This window comes from Trichechus manatus, unplaced genomic scaffold (assembly GCF_000243295.1).
Source record: "Trichechus manatus latirostris isolate Lorelei unplaced genomic scaffold, TriManLat1.0 scaffold00082, whole genome shotgun sequence".
Lineage (NCBI taxonomy): Eukaryota > Metazoa > Chordata > Mammalia > Sirenia > Trichechidae > Trichechus > Trichechus manatus.
In genome coordinates, this window is record NW_004444018.1 from 9,382,161 (window position 1) to 9,408,124 (window position 25,964).

At 43.9% G+C, this 25,964-nt stretch overlaps 1 protein-coding gene across 3 annotated transcripts in view; it reads left to right on the plus strand.

Annotated features, from left to right (window-relative positions):
- Positions 1–25,964, plus strand: part of AOPEP (aminopeptidase O (putative)) — a 473,908-nt gene that overhangs the window by 274,031 nt on the left and 173,913 nt on the right. For all 3 annotated transcript variants that reach the window (XM_023735817.1, XM_004381324.3, XM_023735818.1), the window contains one exon: positions 3,221–3,327. In XM_023735817.1, the coding sequence (XP_023591585.1) occupies positions 3,221–3,327 (107 nt within the window). The remainder of the gene's footprint in view (positions 1–3,220; positions 3,328–25,964) is intronic.

Consider the following 25,964-nt stretch of genomic DNA (forward strand, 5'->3'; position numbering starts at 1 on the left):
CTATTCATATTCATTCATTGATTCAACAGATATGTACTGAGTTAGTCCCTGGGGGGTGCAAATGGTTAACGTGCTAGGCTGTTAACTGAAAGATTGAAAGTTGGAGTCCATCCAGAGGTGCCTTGGAAGAAAGCCTTGGTGATCTACTTCCAAAAGATCAACCATTGAAAACCCTGTAGAGTGCAGTTCTACTCTGACACAGATGAGGTCACCATGACTCAGAGTCCAGTTGACAGCACCTGGTTGGTTGGTATTGAGTTACACACTAGGCACTATTCTGTTTGCTGGGGACATAGCAGCGTGAATGAGGGATGAAAGTCTCTTCTTCCAGTGGGGTTCACAGCCTAGAGAAAGGAGAGCAAGAAGACAAGTAATCAGTGAATCTGTAACATGTTAGGCAGTGATGAGGGCTATGAAGAAAAATGAAGCCCATAGAGCATGATGGGGGCATTCTATCTGAGAGGTGGTTAGAGAAGGCCTTCTGATAAAGGGATATTTGAGCAAAGACTTGAATAAAAGGTCAGGCTATGGCACACTCAAGCCCTCCTTTTTGGCTATGGTTGTGGTGATGTTGACCATGGTTTTGTTTTAAATAACAAGATTCAAATTTAAATCAGTAGTCATAATCTCTGATGTCAGCTGGCAAGTAATGAATGAAGAATGAAGCAGTGTTATAGATTAGGGAATGGTGATGACTGTGGCAAACTGGCAGCTGCTACTCACCTCTAACCAGTTGTCCTGGTGGAGGGAGGACTCAGTATAGCCTGGCCTTCTAGTTTTTAAGGAAAGTCTTCAATCTGGATGTTTACATAAAATTTACTAATTTTAAAAATATTATGTAAACCAAACACATCCAGAAGCCTAACTTGGTCAACATGCTCCCAGTTGGTGAATGAGCTTAGCACAGTGCCTAACACATGGAGGGTAGGCAAGAACTACTGGTTTTCCTTTCCTGTTCCCCTCCTCTTTGTATTTCCCACCACCTTGGACATTGTGGGCGTTCAGTAAGGGTTTAATGTCAATATGCATCTCTCACTATCCCTTCCTTGGGTGTTCCCATTCTGAGACAGCCAGATTTGTTCTAGTCTTGCAATTTCTAGTATATTTCAGGCATCTGATAAAGCTGTCTAGATCCCTTCTGTCCTCCATAAAGGACAGAGATGTCATTATTAGAGTGCTCCTCCTCTACTTTCCCTCTTCATCTCTTTGCATGGGTCCTTCCTCACTGCCACCTCCACTGCTTGGCCCTGGAAGCTGGCCTGGCCGCGTCTCACAGCCACACGCTGTCTGGGAGCGCATTCTGTTAGCTCTGCAGAGAACAAAGGAGGAAAGAGGTCATCGTCTGCGAGAATAAGAAAGCGCACAGTGGGAAGGAGAAAAGCAATCAGAAAAGAGAGGCGAATACCAGATACTGTAGGAGCAGGAGTTCAAAGGTGGGAAAGGACAGACTGAAGGGGATCCAGAAGGCCTTCATGGAGGAGGTGACTTCTGCCAGGTGCCTCAAAGGGAAACACTCCTGCTCCCTTAACCTGGCATAGGGGACGAGCCACCTCCTCATCCTTCAAGGTGCATGCGGTAACTCTCCAGTATGTGAAAATGCAAATGCCTCTGAGGCAAAGTGGATGTTCTAGACTCCGGCACAAAGTTTGGAAACATTTCCGAAAGTGTATCCATCACCCTGTCCCCTTCCTTGATGGGTGCTACTGAGCTGGTGCTGTCCCTGGCTAGTGCCTGCACGAGACTTTCAAGCATCAGAGGGGCACCCTGTGGACCGGGAAGGGTGGGCCACCTCATTTGACCCTTCCAGTCAGTGCGGGCTCTGCCCGTGAAGAGGCTTGAGGATGCGTTGGTGACAAGGTCCTCAGGTCCCTTCGCTGCCAGGAAGTCTGTGGTCTGCAGCACTGAGCATTAGACAGCAGGGTGAAGGGTGGGGAGTGGGGAATCACTGAACAAGGAGATGGAGACCGCTGGTACGCGGCTCAGGCCTTCAACCTGAAGGTCTGAACTCGTTCTCACGGGCCTCTGCTGGCTTCTCAGCTCCTCTGCTCCTCCCCAGCAGTACCTGCTCCCAGCCTGACTCCAGCTCCACCATTGCTAAACACATCATGCTCTTCCCAGACCCTGAGTGCCTTGCTCATGCCTCCCTCCTCCTGAACTGCCTCCTCTCTGGCTGGCCCCACTGGCTCTGTGGACAGCACAGGCCCCACCTCCTCCTCAGGAAGCCTCCTGACCACCCCTGGTGTGGGAGGCGCTCAGGTCTTCCTCAACCTGTCTCCCTCTGGGATTCCTTGATGGGGGCTCTGTCCTTGTCACCATAACACCCCCAGGGCATAGCAGAGACTGTTAAATGAATTGTTATCAGTACCAGTTGCCCTCGAATTGACTCTGACTCATATCAACCCTATGTGTGTCAGAATAGAACTGTGTTCCATAAGGTTTTCAATCGCTGATTTTTTGAAAGTAGATCACAGGATCTTTCTTCTGAAGCATCCCTGGGTGGACTCGAATCACCAACCTTTCAGTTAGCAGCATGTTAACCGTTTGTACTACTGAGGGACTCCGAATGAATTATTTGGTACCTTTAATTTCCAGAGGCTGTGAGAAAAGAAATGCCTATATATACTAGATATTTTTCGTCCCCAGTGGATACTCTACTGCCCTCCCTTATGGGGATTATAGCCATTTGGCCTAGTGACTACATCAGAGTGACAGCAGCTGATCCCGATGCCCTAGGGCCTCGGTGGCCTGCCCCTCCCCTAAACGAGTACAGGCAGTAAACGCTTTCTGGTTATATGCAGCAGAATCATCTGGGTTTCATTAGCAGGCCCCACTGTAAACAGTCCTTAACAAAATTGAGGGCTGGGAAAAACGGGAGGGAAATGGAGGGGACCTTCCCCACCCTGTGCAGAAAGACAAAGCAGGGAAGGGCTGGATGGAATCAAAGTAGAAACGCCCCCCTGGGGAAGTTAGCTCCCAGGCCAGGTGTGTGTGCAGGCGAGGGTCCCCCAGACTGGCCAGCCCAGCACCACCCGCCCGCCTCAGAGTGTGCGGCTGGTTCCTCACTGGCGGCACCAAAGGCCCCTGGGCCCCCGACTTCCCTGGTGGGGGTAGCTGATGATGTCACCCCCTCCCTTGAAACAAAGCAGGCCATTGCATCGGGCAGCTCTCGATGACTGGGTTTTATGCATGTGTGTTTGTGTGTTTGTCTGTGGCAGAGCAGCTGGCCCCCCACGAGGCCCAGGAGCAGCAGGAGCTGCGTGCCTGCCTTCGCTGGCACCGCCTCCAGGACGAGGTGCTGAACTCGGCTGAAGAGCTGCAAGTGCTAAGGTAAAGCATCCTTATTGCCCTCCAGCCTTCCCCTCCTCCCTCCCTCTTATCCTTCCTACAAGACTCACCCAGGTCATCTGATTAAATTGGCTGTGTTTCCTCCGTAAATCCAATCGGGCCAGGTTGCTCATTCTCCCAGTGAGATGACTGCTCTGTTTTGAGTCTTCCAAGGGTGTGGGTTTGGATTTGCCTTCTGACATTTTCCTGGTGACTCTATTCAGGAAAAAAAAAAAATAGCAGGAGGCCATTTCCTGGACCCAATTCTTTGTTTGAAGCTCTAATAGTCACTTTACATGGGGGCTGTGGACATGTAAAAGGTTGGGGTTTGGTGGCCTGGCAGACAGTAACCCTTTAAACCAAAAGGGAAAAACTCTTCAGGGAAAATCTGGATCCCTAAGTGTTTAGTATTAACAGATGTGTGTGTCAGTGGAGCCTTTTGTTTCACAAGTGTCCCAGCAGGAAGCGACCCCTGCTCACTCCTGTCTGTAGGAGGATCCTACTCCCAGCTCCTGCAATTCTTTTTTCTTTTTTTTGATTGTGCCTTACAGCACTGTTAGGATTACTTCTTGCCATTTTTGTCACTCTGTGCTTTTCTCACTGTTGTCACTACTCCGTTGTTGCTACAAGCTGCTGTCGAGTCTGCCCTCAACTCATAGGGACCCTGTGCGCATCAGAATGAAACGCTGCCCGGTCCTGTGCCATCCTCATGATCGGTTGTGGATCAGATCGTTGTGATTCATAGGGTTTCCATTGGCTGATTTTCGGAAGTAGATCACCAGGCCTTTCTTCCTAGTCCATGTTAGTCTAGAGACTCCACTGAAACATGTTCCGCATCATAGAAACATGCAAGCCTCCCACGGACAGATGGGTGGTGGCTGCATGTGAGGTGCACTGGCTGGGAATTGAACCCAGGTCTCCTGCATGGAAGGAGAGAATTCTACCACTGAACCACCACTGCCTCGTCCTTCACTACCCTAAAGAGCTGTTTATCTGAAACCTGTGCCTAGGCCCCAGGAGCTCGGAGGTTGCTATGACGGTGGAAGCCAGGCCTCCTGCCCTGTCTTGACGAGAGTCAAGTGTATTGGCCAGCAATCAGACAGATGGGAAGGGTGGGCCACCCAGGGGCTTTCCCTTCTCCTCTCTCCACTTTAGATGGCAACCCTGAAGGCCAGTTTACCTTCCTGGCAGAAACCTGTCTTGGATGGTTTTGTTGTTGTTTGTTTAAATAAGCACCCCCACTCCTCGTGACTGCTGACTGAAGAGCAACCCAGGCAGAAGCCTGTTGAAAACCCACCCCAGCCCAGCCTGACCTCAGGGGCTGGCTGCTGACTCTGTGAACCGCTGCAGGATGCGAGTGTGAGAGCTCTGCTCTTCCCACGGAGAGCTCCCGAGTTTGCAAGCTAGCCCGGCGTCCAGGCTGACTCACCCATTGTTCAGGAGAGCAGCGGCTGGGGCCATGGGAAGTTGTGGGCCCAGGGCCAGGAGCCCTGAATTCCCAGCACAGTCCTGCTCTTCGTGCTTTTAGTCCCTCAGCGAATGTTTACTGGGCGCCAGTCTGGTGCCAGGCAGGCCAGCTGCACAGAGGACTGACAAGGACAAGGTCCCTGCTCTCAAGGAGATTCTGCTTCGTGGGGGACACTCTGCATACACAGCTAACTACAGATGGGGAAGAAGCTGTAAGGGGATGCGCAATGATTGGTGGGATAACTGGGGGGGTCTATGATAGTGAGGGGCTAGGGATGCCTCTCTAAGGAGGTGAGAAGCTGGGAAGGAGCTGGCAGAGGGAGGAGCACCAAGGCCCTGAGGTAGGAAGGGGTTTGGGATGCTTTAGGGACACAAAGGAGGGCAGTGTGACTGGAAGGGAAGGAAGGAGGTGGGGAGAGGCAGGCAGGAGCCAGGTCAGGCAAGCCTTACTCTCAGTGCGATGGAAGTGGGCACAGGGCCTTCAGCAGGAAGGATGGCAGTCTGTCTTGTGTTTCTCCAGTGCTCCTCTGGCCGCTGTGAGCAATGGAGTGTAGGCAGCAGAAGGGAGCAAGGGGAAGAGTTAGAATGTTTCAGGAGTCCAAGCAAGAGGGCCTGGTGGGGCGGCGACAGAAGCAAGAAGCAGACCAATTTGAGACATACTTTGGTGATAGAATTAGCAGATCTTTGAAGGTGGAGAAGTGGGAAATAAGAGTATCCATTATGATTTCTAGTTTTTTTACCTGAACGGCTGGGTAGATGGTAATGCTATTTATTGAGATAGTAAAGACTGTGGGACAAGCAGACTTTGGAGGAAAAAGTAAAGATTTCAGTTTTGGATGAGTTGAGTTTGGGATGCCAAATGTTGTTCACTGCTATTGAGTTGATCTGACTTGTGGCGATCCCATGCATAACAGGAAGAAATGTTGCCTATTCTATGCCATCTTCATGATCATTGGTGTGCTCAAGTCCGTTGTTGTGGCCAGTGTGTTTTGAGTGCCTTCTAACCTAAGGGGCTCATCTTTCAGCACTGTATCAAATAATGTTCTGTTGTGATCCATAAAGGTTTAATTGCCTAATACTCAGAAGTAGGTCACTAGTCATTTTTTCCTAGTCTGTCTTAGTCTGTAAGCTCCACTGGAAACTGTCTACCATGGGTGACCCTGCTGATATTTGAAATACCAGTGGCTTAGCTTCCAGCGTTATAGCAACATGCAAGCTACCACAGTGCAGCAAACTGACAGACAAGTGATGGTGATATGCCAAAAAGATATTCAATATTGAAAACTCTGTAGGATCTATAAGTCAGGAGCCCAATGGAGAGGTTGGAACATTCAGCCTATAAATATTATGAAATTATGAGCACCAGGGAGAGAGGAAAGCAAAAGGAAAGGTTGGGAGGAAGATGAGGAACCAGCAAAGGAGCCTGGGAAAGTCAGAGTGTGATTTGAAAACCAGGACTCTGGGATTCATGGAAACCATGAAAGAGAAGTGAGTCAGAAAGGTTGGTTCTGTTAGATGCTGCAGAGAAGTGGTGTAAAGTGAAAATAGAAAAGTGACCTTTGGGTCTTTGGGGACATCTAGCTCAACTGGCATAACATAATCTATAAAGAAAATGTTCTACATCTGACTATGGTGAGTAGCATCTGGGGTCTTAAAAGCCTACAAGCAGCCATCTAAGATACATCTACTGGTCCCATCCCAGCTGGAGCAAAGGAGAATGAAGAAGACCAAAGACACAAGGGAAAGATTAGTCTAAAGGACTAATGGACCACAACTACCACAACCTCCACCAGACTGAGCCCAGAACAACTAGATGATGCCTGGTTACCACAACTGACTACTCTGGCAGGGATCACAATAGAGGGTCCCAGACAGAGCAGGAGAAAAGTGTAGAACAAAATTCAAATTCACACACACACAAAAAAAACCAGGCTTGCTGATCTGACAGAGACTGGAAAAACCCTGAGAGTATGGCCACTGGACACCATTTTAACTCAGTGCTGAAGTCATTCCTGAGGTTCACCCTTCAGCCAAAGATTGGACAGGTCTATAGGGCCAACAATAACACATGTCAGGAACGTGCTTTGTAGTTCAATCATGTATAAGAGACTAATGGGCACACCAGCCCAAAAGCAAAGACAAGAAGGCAGGAAGGGACAGGAAAAAATGGATGAATGGAAACAGGGAACTTAAGTTGGAGAAGGGGAGAGTGTTGACACATTATGGGGTTGGCAACCACTGTCGCAAAACAATTTGTATATTAACTGTTAAATGAGAATCTAATTTGCTCTGTAAACTTTCACCTAGATCACAATAAAAAAAGAAAGCTGACCTTTGGGTTGGACCACATGAAGACACTGGTGACCTTAACATTCATGCATCCACTTAGGAGTGGTGGAGAAGGAAGGAAGCCAGACCAAAGTGGATGGAAGAGTGAATGAAAGGTCAGGAGGTGGACACAGTGAGTGTAGACTTTATAAGAGAACTTTTGCTAGGCAGGGAAGCAGTAATGAGGATGTAGCAGAAGGAGATTAGGGTCAGAAGACACTTAAGATGGGTGACACAGGAACATGTTTATGTGCAAACTATGTAACTTGTGCAAATCCCTTCACCTCTCAAGGACTCAGTTTTCCCAACTAAGAGGTCATCTACATTCTCCAAGTCTCTAAGTCCCTTTGATGCCTCCGGTTCTGTATGACCATAGTCCTTTGGGGTGAGGGTGGAAGGCACCATAATTAACACTAGTTGATAGAATGTGTTTCCAACTTGTAAGCAAGTCAGACTGCCCAATGGAGAGGTTGGAATATTCAGCCTATAAATATTATGAAATTATGAGCACATTGAAATCACTAGGGATAATGGAAAGCAAAAGGAGAGGTTGGGAGGAAAATGAGGAACCAGCAAAGGAGCCTGGGAAAGTCAGAGTGTGATTTGGGAAGTCGGTGCATGTGAGGAAGCCTTATCTGTAGCTTCCATGGTGCTGTGGTCAACCCAACTTCTGACGGCCAAGATCTTTTCCTTTGTTTGTGGAGCAGGGAGAAAGAATACGGTATTTTTAGACCTTTGTGCTACAAGGCTTATTTTGGCATTTGTTTTTCTTTGTATTAGTATTCAGAAATTGTGTTTGCCTAAATTTAGCCTAACTATAAAATGACTTTTGAAAGACATGTTCTCCAGCTATATGGAAAATGTTGTTATCTGATGCGCTTATAATAAAGAGGAAATGATTCTGAACCTATGCCGAATTATATATTTGTTTGGTTTACTCTCAATGCCTAGAATTCCCCCTTAAATGGACACAGAGAACCTGGAAAGTATTGAATCTAAAAGGAAGGGAGTCATAAAAATTTGTTCTTAGAGATATGTATACATATATATAGGTTTGTTTTAACATGCAAAAAGAGACCTTGGGAAAGAAATCTCTTAAAATGATACGGTGTTCAGAGAGGCTTCCTTTTTTTTTCCCCCAGGTTACTGCATGGTCTTGAAATGATGGACCAAGAACAATTTCAGAGTCTCAGTTTGTGTTTTGATCCGTGCCTCCCTGTTGCCAGATCTTTACTCAATCTTACCCATCTTCGCAGCAGCTTTCCACATAGTTGACCACTCCTTCTTCCTAAAAACCTTCTCTTCTCTCGGCTTCTCAATTCTCCTGTACCTTATTGGCCAGTGCTTCCCAGCATCTCTTCTTGGCTATTTAACATCTTCGCTTAATGACTCAAGGCTCAGAAAGGCTAAACACTGTGTTCAACATAATACATCTAATAAACAGCAGAGCAGGGGTTTAAACCCAGGGATTGAAACTATCCTCTTTTCCCTACACCACATTCCTGCCTTGAAGGTACTCAAAATAGCATTTAGTTGCATTAAAAAAAAAAAAGTACTCCAGCTATCTTAACCCTGGCAGGACGGACATTAAGATCAGCGTAAAGAAGTATCCTTGGACATAGCAGTGGTTGGGGAGGATGTGGAGAAATTGGAACGCCACCCACTGCTGGTGGGAATGTAGAATGGTGCACCCACTATGAAAAATAGTTTGGCAGTACCTCAAAAAGTTAAATATAGAACTACCTTCTGACCCAGCAATTCCTGGGTATATACCGAAAAGAACTGAAGGCAGGAACACAAGTAGATGCTTGTACACCGGTGTTCATTTGCAGCACTATTCACAACAGCCAAAAGGTGGAAACAAGGCAAGTGTCTGTCAGCAGATAAAATATGATATATCCGTACAATGGAATGTTATTCAATCATATAGAGAAATGAAGTTCTGATACATGCTACGACATCAACCTTGAAACATTATGTTGAATGAAATAAGTAAGTCACAAAAGGACAAATACTATATGATTCCACTTATATGAAATATCCAGAATATGCAAGTGCATAGAGATGGAAGTTCATTAGTGATTAACCTGAGGCAGGGGTGAGTGGGAGAGGGAAATGGGGGAGAGGCTTGCTTAAGTGATAAGAGTTTTCGTTAAAGACGATAAAAAAATTTGGAAACAGATGGGGTGATAGTTGCACAACGTGGTGAATGTAGTTAATGTCGCTGAATTGTGCATGTAAAAATGGTTGAAATGTTTTGTTCCATATATTTCACCACAATAAAAAATTTTAATTATAAAATAAAAAGTATCCTTGAACCAAGCATCTTTGTCTTTTAACACATGACAGCATGTGTCTGATTATTTAAAAAGGTAATGGTAATAAAGTATGGACCGCATCAAATCTGTCTTGGGTTGGCTTTGCTGTGAGTCTTATTTGGTTACAATGGTTCCTTCCCATCATCCTTCTCTGCCTTCCCTGGCTGAGGAGCCTGTATGAGGCAGCTGGCTTCTCGTGAAGCATGGCGATTGGCTTGTTGTTTCAGAATATTAGGGGTCACATTACTGACTCCAAGCCTTTTCTCATTTGTTAATTATTAAAGATGCCTTTCCCATCTTCAAGACCCCAGTGGCTTTCCTGCTCTGCCTCACCTCCCCCCAGCTCTGGGCAGAAGTGTCAGCTAGGCAAAGCCTGATGTTATTGCTGTTCCACTCTGTCCTGCCCCGCCACCGCTCTGCGCTCTCTTGTCGTCCGTGCTTACCTAAAAGCTCCCCTCTGGACCAGTGTGGCTGTTGCTGCTCTTACCAGAGAAGATGCTGGGGCTTCTGAAAGGCTCCTGTGTCTCTTGTCTCGAGGGTCCAGCTTGACTGAGGCCATCTTCTCTCTAAGTGCTTTTAGTTAGCGCCGTCTGACAGGCCCGAGGGAGTGAAGAGCTACAGAGGCAGGGTCAGAAGAAATCTCTGTTGGTTTTTATTGTTTGTGATTTATTATCTCTTCCCCCTTTTTTCTGGATTCATTGTTAAAGTCAAGCTCATGCCAAGAAAAATGTTAAAATACATCATGCTAAAGAGGTGCTGACAAGCAGAGTCTGACGGGGCTCTTTCTCTTAGTTGCTGCCTCCACAGCTGATACGGTCTAGATAAATGTGGACATCTCTCCTTGCCTTCCTCACAAGTGCCTCAACCATCAGTAATAAAGATATCTCCTAATAAAAGGGAAAGAAAAGCCAAGTCTGTAACTCTATCCGTAGTCAAAATAAAATGTGCATGCCGTGAATGTTCTGTGAGCTTGCATGATGCCGAAGCACTACACTCCATTTAAAATCTGAAGACCTTTTTCATTAAAAGTGTATGTGGAAACTCTTTATGATAGATAAACTTTCTGCCTCTGAAGTTTTTCTAAAAAATTTCATGTCTAACCCTTGAATAATATAGCAATCCTTTCACACCCACGTGTGGGAACACATCCATTCTCAGCTACACAAGCCTGCCTCATGGAGAATCTCACCTCCTTTGAGAGTCCCTTGTTGCTGTCACACGCTCACCTCCAGCCTGGAGGTTCAATTGGCCTCTGCTGCTCAAATGGCTGAAAGTGCCCACAAGACTTATTGCAGTCTCAAGTGGTCCCTCAGGACCACTCAGAAACCCTTTCATTATTCCTCGATCAGCCCCTTCTCTCATTGTCTTTAGTGTTTGTTCCAAAGCTGCTCCATTCTCCCTTACTTCCTTCCCTTGCCTTCTGCCCCATTGGGAAAACAGTCCGTCAGCCATAATCTCCCTCAGACTATGTAAACGACATCTCCATCCATATCTCTACCACCTGTCTATCAGTTTGTCGTACTATGGAGGCTTGCTTGCTTGAAGCTATGCTACCAGCATTTCAAATACTAGCAGAGTCACCCATGGTGGACAGCTTCCATCACAGCTTCCAGGCTAAGACAGGCTAGTAAAAAGGTGATCTACTTCCAAAAATGAGCCAATGAAAACCCTGTGGATCACAACAGAATATTGTCCGATACAGTGCTAGAGGAGCCCTAGTGGTGCAGTGGTTAAGAAATCAGTTGCCAATCAAAAGGTTGGCAGTTTAAATCCACCAGCTGCTCCTTGGAAACTCTATGGGGCTGTTCTACTCTGTTCTATAGGATCACTATGAGTTGGAACTGACTCGATGGCAATGGGCAATAGGATAGTGCTGGAAGATGATACCCCTAGATTGGAAGACACTCAACATACACAATGACTACAACAATGGACTCGAGCACCCCAATGATTGTGAAGATGGTAAAGGACGGGGCAATTGTTTCCTTCTGTTGTACTTGCGGTCGCCGTGAGTTGGAGCTGACTCCGTGGAAACTAACAAACAATAACAGTCCATATCTACCCTCACCGTTCAGAGGCCCAGTGCCAGCTATTTGTCTTCATACGGCCAAAGATGAACTTCTAGTTCCAGAGGAGGAATTAGAAATGAGTGTGTCTTGACACAGATCACAGAATTTATAGGGTCTGAGTAAAATAATCGTGAGCTCTAAAACCCCCTCCTGGTGAGGAGGAGTGGGAGGGAGGATCCCTGCATCAAGGGAAAAGGAAGGTCCACAGACCAGGGTCTGTCCTGTCCTGTCAGGGACGGTCAGCCGCCCCCTCAGGTTCACATAGGTGTAACAATAGTGACTCAGATTAGAACGAATGTCCAGTCACCTTAACTTGCCAGAGGAGCACCATGGGGCCTTCTCTTTTATGGAGCTAATTGGGTGGAGTCTTGTTGCTTACTGAGAAGGGCAGGCGGTCCTTTTTAATCATCTTGAGGTAAGCCAATCGCATCCTTATACTTCAAATACAGTATTTGTATTTGAATTGAATTTGCTGCATTTTTATTGATTTGTGCCATCTTTGTTTTAAATTCAAAGCCTACAGACTTCAACTAATTTAAGGATCAGTCTGATGATTAAAGGGAAAAAGCTTTGTTTCAGTTGCTTTGGGGGGCAGGCTCCTCAAAGGCCTCTGCCAGGACCTTGCTCTGTCACCACCCTCTCTCTCCTCCACAGTTAACCCCTTTCTCTCTCTTCTGGCTCCTTGCCCTTAATTGATAAATATGTAACGTTTCTCCCAATCTTACTAATCTCTCCTTTGAACTCTGCGTCCCCATCTAACTATTTTCTAATCTTCGTTCCCCCTTTTCATTAAAACACATTCCCACACCTCTCATTAACTTCTTGGCCATCTGGAATCTGCTTTCTGCTCTCACCAGTCTGTTTTTTCCTAAAGTCACTGTGCCCTTTCGATCACCAGATTCCACGAACACATTTCAGTTTGCATCTCATTGGACTCCTCTGCTTCATTTGGAACTATTGATAACTCTTCCTCTTTCATGGCAACCCCCTCTTCTGGTTCTGCTTGTACATCTCTGCCATCCTTCCTCTACCTCCTTTGCAGTCTTCTCTTTGTCCACCTGCCTCTTCAGAGCTGGCAACCCCAGGGGGCTCCCCTTGCCTACCTCACTTCTAAGGAACGTTCTGGTTGTATTTCTTCTAAGACTGATTTGTTCAGTTCTTCTGGCAGTCCATGGTATACTCAATATTCTTTGCCAACACCACAATTCAAATACATTGATTGTTCTTCTGTCTTCCTTTATCATTGTCCATCTTTTGTATGTATATGAGGCAATTGAAAAGTCCATGATGTCTTAGTCATATAGTGCTGCTCTAACAGAAATACCACGAGTGGATGGCTTTAACAAAGAGAAGTTTATTTCTTCACAGTCCAGAGGCTACAAGTCCAAATTCAGGGTGTCAGCTCCAGGCGAACACTTTCTTTGTCAGCTCTGCAGGAAGGTCCATGTCAGCAATCTTCCCTTGGTCTGGGAGCTTCTCTTCGCAGGAACCTCAGGTCCAAAGGATGCTCTCTGTTCCCAGCACTGCTTTCTTGGTGGTATGAGGTTCCCATGTGTCTTTGCTCACTTCTTTCTTTTATATCTCAAAAGAGATTGGATTAAGACACTATCTAATCTTGTAAACCTCATCATAGTGATAGAGTTTACAACACATAAGGAAATCACATATAACCTCATCATAGTGATAGAGTTTACAACACATAAGGAAATCACATCAGATTACACAGTCATACAGTACTGGGAATCATGACCCACACATTTTTGGGGGGACATAATTCAATACATGACACATGGCTTGGGTCAGCACACTTTAATCCTCAAAGTGACATCTTTGCTTTTTAATGTCATTGGTTGGAGAGACGTAACTTCCCAGGTACTTCCAGCTCCATCTGCAGGCAAAACGGACTCAGACATCTTGAAGCCACTCTCTGAAAGAGAGTCACAGAGAGCTGGCCAAGAGCTGGTGTGCACAAAAATGATTCTGGGGGTGTGGGCACAGACCCTGCCCATTACAACCCTGTCTATGCTGGTGGCTCCCAAGTCTCCACTTCCAGCCAGGCTCTCTCTGGAAGACGAGATGTGAATACTTCACTACCCATTTGACATCTCTTCCTGGTTAACTTGCAGGCATCTCAAACTGGCAATCCCCTCTCCTCACCCTCATCTGCTCATCTCCTGTAGTGTTTAATTCCTGGACAGTACCACAGGTCCACACAGTCATCAGGGTGGAAACCTGAGAGTCATCCTACTCCTCCCTCTCCTCCACTCCTCCGCTGGGAGGGTTTCATCCATCACGAAGAACTGCTGATTTTACCTCATCTGTATTCCTCCAGTTTGACTCTTCTTTCCCACCCCTGATATCACTCTATCTCTATTTAGAACATCATCATTGTTGGCTGGCAGTAATCTAACAGCCCTCAAATTGTTTTTCTGCTTCAGTTTTGCCCTTGCCAAATCCATCTTCCTCACTGCCCCTGGACACCACTTGGTTCTGCCACATACTTGCCTAAAACTCTCCAGAAGCTTCCCCTCACCTGCAGTAAAAACTTCAAGCTCCTTAATATGGTGTGCAGGGCCCCGCCCACCATGACTCCTATCTGTTTATCCAGTTTCACCTCTTGCCATATTTTGTGTCCCCCTCCAGCTCAGAATCCTACTGTCTGCCTATTCTTTCTTAGCCTTCTTATTTTTGTTCATGTTGTCTCTATGAGGACTCTCCCTCCCCTGCAGCATAGCTACAAATTGTTGTGACTCAGCACTGCCTTCCAAGAAAGTCCCAGACCCTACCCTGACAAGACAAGCTGCGTCCCTTCTCTGTACCCCCTGGTCCCTCTGGTTGGCCTCCATCCTTGCTCTCACTACATTATTTGATAATTATCTTTACATTTAGGATGAACCATATTAAATTGTCAATACTTGACCACTTTTGGCCTAAAGAAATAGGAATTTCATATGGTCCAGCCTAACGCATCTCTCTCTTTGGGCCCATCAGCCTTGTGAGTCTGGGAACTATGTCTTGTTCATCTCTCTATACCAAGCATGTAGCACAGTGATTGGTGCTGAGTGAGCACTCAATAAATGTTGAAGAAGTGAAGGTTGTAAATAATACGATCTCTGTCCTGAGGTTTTTTATGTATTATTTGGAGAGCTGAAATATTGGTCACAAACCAGTATGTAAACAAATCGTAGGCAGCATCCTTGGAGTTCTAAGAACAACCTTTAATGTTGACAAGCTTTGTCAGAAAAGGCCGTTGGGTAGATCTGAGGCTTGAGCTGGGATGTAAGAAAGGATGGCATTGACACTGGTGAAAAGGGGGAGGAAGGGAACTCAAGAAGCAAAGGCTGACAGCTTAAAAATGAATCCATCATGGAAATGGGCAGAAAGGTAAGAATGGGTTTATTGGAGAGGCCATCCGTGTGAGGAGCCTGTGAGATTGCAGGTGGGCCAGGTAAGGAAGGACAGGCCAAGTAATGGAGTTACGTAGATGCCAAATCCAAGAGATTACATGTGACCATCGGGACAATGGGAGCTATTTTAAGTTCCAAGAATGGCATAATGAAAATGGATTTCTGGGAAGATTACGCAGCCTTTGGGATAACAGGTGATCAAAGACATAGATTCTAGAGGCCAGATGGAATTAGGTGGCTGTTTCAGGAACTCCTTGGCTGGCCTAAGGCTGCTCACTTGGGGTCATTCAGAACTGATTCAGGTATCAGCAGAGCTTGAAACAAGGCTTCTAATAATACAATTTAAAGTTATCCCCGATTGTAGATAAGAATTGGCCCATTGAAGGACCTGGTTAAATCTGTGGTCTTAGTGACACTTATTTGCTATGACTTTGAAGACAGTGAAAGGCAACAGATCTAGTTCCTCCTTGGCCAAAGCTTGAGCCATGGATGTGCAGTCCCTGGGTGGTGCAAACAGTCAGTGCTGTCAGCTATTAACTGAAAGGTTAGAGGTTTGAGTCCACCCAGAGGCACCTCAGAAGAAAGGCCTGGCAATCTACTACCCAAAAATCAGCCATTGTAAAACCTATGGAGCACAGTTCTATTCTGATACACATGGGATCTCCATGAGTTGGAATCGACTCCAAGGGAAATGGGTTTTGTCGGGTTTTTTTTTTGGTCTAAGGATACAGGCCTGAGCTCGCCTTCAGAGTATGTTGGTCTTTGGATCTCAACCCTGCACAATAGTATAATGTTTATAAGAATAAGCCTTGGCTGAGGGAAATGGGGGTGGAGAGTTATTGTTTAGTGGGTACAGAACTTCTGTTTGGAATGGTGAAAAAGCTCTGGAAAGAGATAGTGGTGTTGCGAGCCACGACTTCCTCTACTCTGAGACCAGAAGAATTAGATAGTGCCCGGCTACCACCACTGACCTTTCTGACTGGGGTCACAATATATGGTCCCAGATAGAATGGGAAAAAAATGTAGAGCAGAGCAGAACTCAAATTCTTTAAAAAAGAAAAAAAGCCAGACAAACTGGAATAGTAGAGAACAGAGGACTCCCTGAGACTATTGCCCTGAGACACTCTTTAAACCTACAACCAAGCCTATCCCCTGAGATCACCTTTTACCAAAAAGGCAGAGTGGCGCACAAAATAAAGGATATTACCCGTAAGATTGATGCTCTACTTAAAAACCATCCGTATAAGACCAAAGTCAACAATTACTCAAAAGCAAAGATGAGAAGATAAGGGGGCAGGGAAACTAGAATACTAGAAATGGAACAAACAGAACACAGTTAAAGACAATGTTGACACATTGAGATAAATGTAACTAATGTCGCTGAATAATTTGTGTGGAAATTATGCTGTGTAAACTTTCACCAAAAACTCAATAAAATATTATTTACTAATTTGCTCTGTAAAACTTCACCTAAAGCACACACACACAAAAATTTTTTTAAAGAAGAGAGAGATAGTGGTGATGGTTACAAAACATTGTCAGTGTATTTACCACCACCAAATTGTGTATTTAACCATGGTTAAAATCATAAATTTTATGTTACATTTATTTTACCACAATTTAAAAAGAAAAGTTATCCTTGAAGCCAAACTGCCAGGATTTGAGTCCTAACTCTACCATGTGCTGTGTGACCTTGAGAAAGTTACTCAACCTCACTGAGCTTCAGTCTCCTCAGCTGTAAATTGGGGATAATAATGCCATAGTTTCTATCTTCTAGGGTAGATGTGAGGAAAAAATGGGATGAATACATGCAAATCATTTAGAGCACATACGTTAGGTTGAATCATAGGAAACTGCCATTTTGCAGGATCTAAAATGGCTGAATATTGGCAGTTTCATGTGGTTCAGCTTGTGGTAAAAAACCCAAACCAAATCTGTTGCTTTCAAGTCGATTCTGACTCAAAGTGACCCTACAGGACAAAGTAGAACTGCCCCATAGGATTTCCAAGGCTATAATCTTTATGGGAGAAAATTGCCAGGTCTTTTCTCCCGCAGAGTGACCGCTGGGTTCGAACCAGCCTCTAGTAACTACTCAATAAATGTTAGACCTACAGTTTGTATCCTCTGGCACCTGGTAGATGCTCTGTAAGTGTTTGTCAAGCAAGTGGCAAAGGGTGCGGGGACACAGCCTCCACAGCCAGCCCCACTCATTCTCCCTCTGGCTTCCTGTTCTGGTTTCCTTAGCCTGCCTCAGTTTCCTCCTTCACCCCAAGGCTCTAGAGCTGGGCCCATCTCTGCTTTCACAGCTGCCACCTTCCACCAAGAAATCCCTGGCTGGTGAAAACAATTCAGCACTTGACTACTAACTGAGGGTTGGTGGTTCTAACCCACCCAGAGGCACCTCAGAAGATAGGCTTGGCAATCTGCTTCCGAAAAGTCACAGCATTGAAAACTCTATGGAGCAGTTCTACTGTGCACACATGGGGTCACCATGAGTTGGAATCAACTCGACAGCAATGGGTTTGTTTTGTCTGCTGTCCCCGGTGACCACAGAGAGCATCCTGCTCCCTATCTCTTTACCAGCCAGAGTCTGGAAACACCTGCCTTTCTACTGGACAAACTACAACTGGCTGGAATGTTTAACAAGTTTATTTTACTTTTTTAAACATTAATTAATTTTAAGTATTCTTTCATTTTACTTTTAAGTAAATTAAAACTTCTTAAGAGGAAGTTAAAAATTAAAAAAAAGTACAAGAATGCCTGGTTACAAACGAAAACGATGGGATTAAAGAAAAAAAATCTGACAGTTAAGCAAAGACACTCAAACTACTAGCTTGTGGTAGGAATTAACTTGGCACTGCTTCTAAGACAAATGGGATCCCTCCTGGATCCTACTTCTGGTCTGTTCTCTCCCCGAGGACCACCCAGGTGTCCCCTCTGGCTCTGTATAGATTCCTGGCCACTGTGCATAATCTAATCACGTTGCTGTTGTTAAGTGCCCTCAAGTTGGTTCTGACTCGTAGCGACCCCATGTACAACAGAACAAAACACTGCACAGTCCTGTGCCATCTTCACAATCGTTGTTATGTTTGAGCCCATTGTTGCAGCCACGGTGTCAATCCATCTTGTTGAAGGTCTTTCTCTTTTTTGTTGACCCTCTACTTTACCAAGTGTGATGTCCTTCTTCAGGGACTTGTCCCTCCTGATAACATGTCCAAAGTATGTGAGACAAAGTCTCGCCATCCTCTCTTCTAAGGAGCATTCTGGCTATACTTTTTCCAAGATGGATTTATTCATTCTTCTGGCAATTCATGGTATATTCAATATTCTTTGCCAACACCATAATTCAAAGGCATCAATTATTTGGGCTTCCTTATTCATTGTCCAGCTTTCGCATACATATGAGGTGATTGAAAATGCCATGGCTTGGGTCAGGTGCACTTTAGTCCTCAAAGTGACATCTTTGCTTTTGACCACTTTAAAGAGGCATTTGGCAGCAGATTTGCCTAATGCACTACGTCATCTTATTTCTTGACTACTGCTTCCATGGGTGTTGATCGTGGATCCAAGTAAACTGAAATCCTTGATAACTTCAATATTTTCTCCATTTATCATGATGTTGGTTATTGGTCCAGTTGTGAGGATTTTTGTTTTCTTTATGTTGAGGTGTAATCCATACTGAAGGCTGTAGTCTTTGATCTTTATCAGTAAGTGCTTCAAGTCCTCTTCGATTTCAGCAAGCAATGTTGTGTCATCTGCATATTACAGGTTGTTAATTGTAGTCTTCCTCCAATCCTGATGCCATGTTCTTCATATAGTCCAACTTCTCAGATTATTTGCTCAGCATACAGATTGAATAAGCATGGTGAAAAGATAAACCCTTACATACACCTTTCCTGATTTTAAGTCACACAGTATCCCCTTGTTCTGTTTGAACAACTGCCTCTTGGTCTATACCAAAAAGAATTGATCAACATTCAGCTGTTCCAGGAGGTAGCATATGATCGAGAACCAATGCTACTGAAGGAAGAAGTCCAAGCTGCACTGAAGGCATGGCAAAAAACAAGGCTTCAGGAATTGACAGAATACCTGGTGAGATATTTCAACAAACAGATACAGCAGTGGAAGTGCTCATTTGCCTGTGTCAAGAAATTTGGAAGACAGGTACCTGGACAACCAACTGGAAGAGATCCACATTTGTACCCATTCCAAAGAAAAGTGATCTGACAGAATGCTAAAATTATTGAACAATGTCATTAATATCACACGCAAGTAAAACTTGCTGAGATAATTCAAAATCGGTTGCAGCAGTGCATTGACAGGGAACTGCCAAAAATTCAAGCCAGATTCAGCAAAGGATGTGGAAAAAGGGATACCATTGCTGATGTCAGATGGACCTTGGCTGAAAGCAAAGAATACCAGAAAGATGTTTACCTTTTTTTATTGAGTTTGCAAAGGCATTCAACTGTGTGGATCATAACAAAATCTGACAGCCTTAGTTCTCTAGTGCTGCTGTAATAGAAATACCACAAGTGGTTGGCTTTAACAAACAGAAATTTATTCTCTCACAGTTTAGGAGCCTAGAAGTCTGAATTCAGGGTGCCAGCTCCAAGGGAAGCTTTCTCTCTGTGTTGGTTCTGGAGGAAGGTCCTAGTCATCAATCTTTCCCTGGGTCTAGGATTTTCTCAGCACAGGGACCCAGGTCCAAAGGGTGTGCTCTGTTCCTGAGTCTTCTTTCTTGATGTTATAAAGTCCCCCACCTCTCTGCTCGCTTCTCTCTTTTATATCTCAAAAGAGATTGACTCAAAATACAACCTAGTCCTGTAGATTGAGTCCTGCCTCATTAATGTAACTACTTCTAATCCTGCCTCATTAACACCAAAGAGGTTAGGATTTACAACATATAGGATAATCAGATCAGAAATTGGAAATCATGGCCTAGCCAAGTTGACACACATTTTGGCGCGGTGGGGGTGGGGGCACAATTCAATCCATTATGCAGACCATGGCCAAGAATAAAAAAGTTCTTGCCTCTATGGTCTTCAAGAGTTCTCCAAGCTTCTGACCATCGTCGGCATGGTCTGTGCCCTTCCCAGGGGCTCTACATCTTTATCTTGGAATTCCTACCCTCCACCATTTTATCCCTCCAGCTCTTGGGATCCCTTTCATCCCATTCTTTCTGCCCAGTTTTCTTTGTCTGAACCACACTCACTAGCAAAGCTAACTGGGTAGGTTGTTTCTACCCTTTCTTGATGGAAAGGTGCTATACCTGAGCCAGCATTTTCTGGAAAACTTTAGGGGTCTCAACCAGACAGAAACAGACTCTGCCCTTTCCTGTTTCAAAGCCCAGCTCCACCTCCCTGAGCTGCCCACTCAGCTCCTGTTTCCTATTGGAGGGGCTCCCTCAGCTGTCAGCTGTTTTACAGAGCCAAGACGACAGACATGTCCTGAATAGTAATTGAACTCAAATAACCTTCCCTCTTCATTTTTCTAGTCTGTTCCTTGGTTACTCATCACTCAGGTATTTCTGAGGGAAGGATAGAACTCTCCTCCATATGCCCCTAATTACATACTTATAGTACATGGTGTTTCATTTTTGCAGTAACATTTAATAGTTTTTTTTAATATAGAAAAACATAAAGAGAAATAAAAGCCGTTCATAATCACTGCATAGATAGCCATAGTTCATTATTTTCTTTCTCTGGAGCTAAAAGTACCAATTAGGAAAACTAAAAAAATTTAGAAAGGTATAAAATTGCATCCCCACTGCTATAGTCCTTTACCCTAAGATAATCACTGCTAGCATTTTCTTGTGAATGTTCACAAGAAAAGAAATTTTATGATTATATTTTCAAACTTCTGTATCGCTGCCCTGTATAGCACTAATTCATTATAACACTGTTTATCTTTCATTAACAATGTTTGTCTATAAAATATTTTCCTCAAAAATAATTTTCATGCATAAACCAATCTATAATAAACCCGTTGCTGTTGAGACCATTCCAACTCACAGTGACCCTATAGGACCCCCATAGGGTCTCCAGGGAGCGGCTGGTGGATTCCAACTGCCAGCTTTTTGGTTGCAGCTGTAGATCTTAACCACTGTGCCAACAGGGCTCCAATCTATAATAGTTCACCCTTGTTTTGCCCATCGTCTGAGGATACCTTATACTCTCAGCGAGTCAGAGTTAGCACTAGGTATATTACATTCTTGTCCAATGAGCATTAGTTTCCCATTGAGTAAAAACTCTCATCCATTGAGTGCTCTCTCATGTAATCCCAAATTAACTGTTCTGCAAGGCGTTTGCTTACTCCCTGTGGCACTTTCCCCCACCCCCGGCTTTTCTTCCATTTTGTTGTAATTTGGCCAATAGTTTTGATACAGAATGGCTCAAAAGAACTATGCAAGTATTCTACTGGATCTGCTGCAAAGACACAAAAGAATATCCTACAAGATGTTAAAAATCATGTTTTACAAGGACTTCTTCCCCTTTCAAGTCCATAGTTGATGAAAGAAACAATAAAAGGGATTGCACTTCTATTCAACACTGTACTGCAGGTTCTAGCCAAGAAAACATGCAAATCAAAACCACAATGAGGTACCACTTTATACTCACTAGGATGGCTACAATCAAAAAGATGGTAAGTGTTGACAAGAATGTGGAAAAATTGAAGCCCTCATGAACTCTTGGTAGGAATGTAAAATGGTGTAGCTCCTTTGGAAAGGAAATAAAGGCATCCAGATTAGAAAGGAAGAAGTAATGCTATCTCTGTTTGCAGATGACATAGTCTTGTATATAGGAAAAAATTTTAAATCCACCAAAAAATTATTACAGCTAATAAACAAGTTCAATAAGGCTGAAGGATAAAAGATCAATGTGCAAATATCTTGTGTTTCCATACATCAGAAATGAAAAATCTGAAAAGGAAATTAAGAGAACAAATCCATTTACAACAACATGAAAAGTGATAAAATACTTAGGAATAAATTTAATAAAAGAAGTGTAAGATGTGTACACTGCAAACTACAAAACGTTTTTGGAAGAAATTAAAGAATACCTAAATAAATGGAAAGACATCTCATGTTCCTGGATTGGAAGACTTAATATTGTTAAAATGGCAATCCTCCCTAAACTGATCTACAGATCCAGTGCAATCCCTGTCAGATCCCAGCTGCCTTTTTTGCAGAAATGAACAAGCTGATCCTAAAATTCATATGGGAATGAAGGGACCCAGAATAGTGAAAACAGTCTTGCAAAAGAAGAACAGAGTTCAAGGACTCACACTTCCTGATATAAAAACTTACTACAAAGTTATACTAATTAAGACAATGTGGTACTGGCATAAAGAGCAACATATAGAATTGAAAATCCAGAACTAAACCCTTACATGTATGAGCAATTGATTTTTAACAGCAGCGCCAAGACCGTTCAGTGGGGGAAGAGAATAGTCTTTTCAACAAATGGTGCTGGGACAATGGATAACCACATGCAAAGAAATGTGTTGGACCCTCTACTTCACACATACAGAAATTAATTCAAAATGGATCAAAGACCTAATTGTAAGAGCTAAAATATAAAACTATTAAAAGAAAACATAGGTCTAAATATTTGTTACCTTGGATTAGGCAACATTTTCTTAGCTATCACACTAAAGTATAAATAATCAAAGAAAAATAGATAAATTGGACTTCATCAAAATTAAAAACCTTTATGCTTCAGAGGACTCTATGAAGAAAGTGAAAAGTCAGCCCAAAGATATTTGCAAATCATATGTCTGATAAGGGAGTTGTATCCAGAATATATAAAGAACTCTTACAACTCAACAATAAAAGTCAACCCAATTTAAAAAGGATCAGAATAGACATTTCTCCAAAGAAGATGTACAAATGGCCAATAAGCACATGAAAAGATGCTCGATGGACATCAGTAGCCATCAGGGAAATGCAGATCAAAAGCACAATGAGGTACCACTTTATACCCACTAGGATGGTTTCAAAGCCCCGGTGGTGCAGTGGTTGGTGGTGCAGTGGTTAAGAGTTCAGCTGTTAACCAAAAAGTCAGCAGTTGGAATCCACCAGCCGCTCGTTGGAAACCCTATGAGGCAGTTCTACTCTGTCCTGTAGGGTCGCTATGAGTTGGAATCAACTCAATGGCAATGGGTTTGGTTTTGGTTTAAGATGGTTACAATCAAAAAGATAGTAAGTGTTGATGAGAATGTGGAGAAATTGAAACCCTCACATACTCATGGTAGGAATGTAAAGTGGTATGGCCCCTTCGGAAAACAGTCTGGCAGTTCCCCAAAAGGTTAGACATAGGGTTACTATATGATCCAGCACTCCTAGGTATATAATCAAGAGAAATGAAAACATACATGCATGCAAAAACTTGTACGTGAATATTTATAGCAGCGTTATTCATAATAGTCAAAAAGTAGATCAACCTAACATCCATTAACTGATGAATGGACGAACAAAATGTAGCATATTCATTCAATGGAATATTATTCACCCATAAATAGGAATGAAGTACTAATACATGCAACAACGTAGAACCTTGAAAACATTGTGCCAAATGAAGTAAGCCAGTCACAAAAGACTGCATGCTGTATGATTCCATTTATAGGAAATGTCCAGAACAGACAAATCCATAGAGACAAAAAGTAGATTAATGGTTATCTGGGATTGAGAAGAGGGGCGAAGGGGGAGTGCAGTGGGTACAGGGTTTCTGTTTGAGGTAATGAAAATGTTCTAGAATTAAGTAGTGAAGATGGTTACACAACCTTGTGAATATACTAAAACCTACTGAATCGAACAGTTTTTAAAATGATGTATTTTATGGTAGATGGACTTTATCTCAATTTTTTAAAAAAAGAGAGAGATTGATGGAAATCGCTGGACATTCTATAATGTTTCATAACATCACTGTAGCCTAGCGGGGTTGGCCAGCAATTGTCTGAAGGAAAGCTGGAAGAAGAAATTGTAGCAGGAGACAACTGGTGGCCTCAGGATTTACTGATTTCCGGCATTGGGTGCCAGATCTCCATAGGGTCTGGGGTATAAGAACCCCACAAAGTGATGATTCATGTCCAAGAAAGTGTCCCTCAAGTACGTGTGCCCAAGTGTGTGTGTTAATCTTTTCCACCCCGTGCAGCACCTTCCTTTTTTCTCTTAATAATATAATCCTGGCTACTGTTCCATTATCAACACGTACAGGTCTTTATTGTTTGTTTTTGTTTTTTTAAACTGCTACAGAGTATTCCAGGGTATGAACATTCCCAAATTTACTGTAGAATATTTGTTAATCACTGGACATTTTAGTACCTTGTAGTTTTTTGCTTTCACAACAGTGCTGGGTGAAGTGTTCTTATACTTGCTTTTAGTGCACAGCATGTTAAATGTGAGAACTCAATAGTGCACAGTTGCCAACAAGACTGTGAGGAGGGCTGTTCTCCCAACTACTCATCGCACTGGACGTCATGGAGTGTGTTAGGCGTCAAGGGCAGGAAGCCCCTCTGCTGCCTCTGCTGGCCTCTTGTCCTGAAGCACCATGTTGTCTTCCTGGATGAGGGAGGAGGCCTTCTCTAGCTCCCACACACCATCTGCTTCTCTATGAGTCATAAGATGAGATGATCCTTCCCATTATCTCCACACACAGCACTACACATGCCGTGGTGTTTAAAACATGCCTTTCGCCTCTTCTTGTAAGATGAAGCCAGCGTTTGTCTCATTTGCCTCTTTCCAGGATGAATTCATAATTTTTTTTAATGCAGTACAAAAAAGTTTTCCATTTTTACTCTTTCTACTTTTGCTTCCTGTAATTTTCAGGTTCTCTCTACCCCTGTGTTGTCCATGTGTGTGGCAGGCTGACAAGCTGAGTTTCATTATGATTAATTACCTTGTAGAGTGAGAGTCCCCTTTTCATATGCTTTATGAGGATCCTATGAGCATGTTGTATGTGCATGTCTCTCCTCATCATAATATGACACTGTAAGAGGAACAGTGAATGCCTTGTATTGCTTGGAACCTGTACTCTAAGCTAATTCCATCCCCCAGTATACGTGATTTAATAGAATTCAGTTAAGATCCCTCTAATTCATTTAGTTTAGTTTTGTATGTGTGCGTGTATGTGTGTTTTAATCAAAATCACCCTTGACGCAGATTTAGTGGGGCCAAGGTTACACGGCAAACCTATTGACTTCACTGAATGGTTAAATAATGATTTGCTTCTAAATGCTGCTGCTTAAATATATTCTGGGCTATTTTCCCTCTTAAAATCCTAGAATATTAGGTTAGAAACCCCTTACCAGTGATTTTGCCCAGCCTTCCATATCGACGACAGATGGCCACCCAGCTTCTAACGGAGTATTTCCAGGATTAGGAGCTCTCTGCTCCATTGGGGCAGATTCCTAATAGGAACAGCCTGGTTCTTAGACTGGACTTCCTTCGACTGGGCTGAAGTCAGCCTCCCTGTAAGGACTGCCCAGTTCTTGTAGCTCTGAATCTCCAGAGCTGCACAGGATACACCTACACTCTTGTTCTCACCGAAACCCTGCACATACCTGAAGACCATTGTCTTCTTTTCCTGGCCAATAGGTCACAGTTTCTTGGTACATTTGTCATACAAATGGCATGACTGGGCCAACGTTTGCCTTCCATCCTGGTCATGGTCCTTGGTTGTTCTCCTCTTTGCCAGCAGTCTTCTCCAGATGTCACACCTGAACTAAACACAGCACTTTGTTTAAGGTTTGGGTTAGTTTCCTAGTGCTGCTATAGCAGGAATACCTACAAGTAGGTGGCTTTAACGAACAGACACTTATTTTCTCATAGTTCAGAAGTCCGAATTCAGGGCATTGGCTCTAGAGGAAGGCTCTCTGTCATGTCTGGGGAAAAAAATCCTTGACTCGGCAACTCTAGCCTTTGTGTTCCTCAATTCCTTGGCCATCTCCATGTGGCATCTATGTTTCCCCCATGTGTCGCAGTGGCGACGGTAATCTGGACGGCGAAGACAGTAACCAACTGCACAACTCTTACAGAGAAGTGGGGCCAGGAG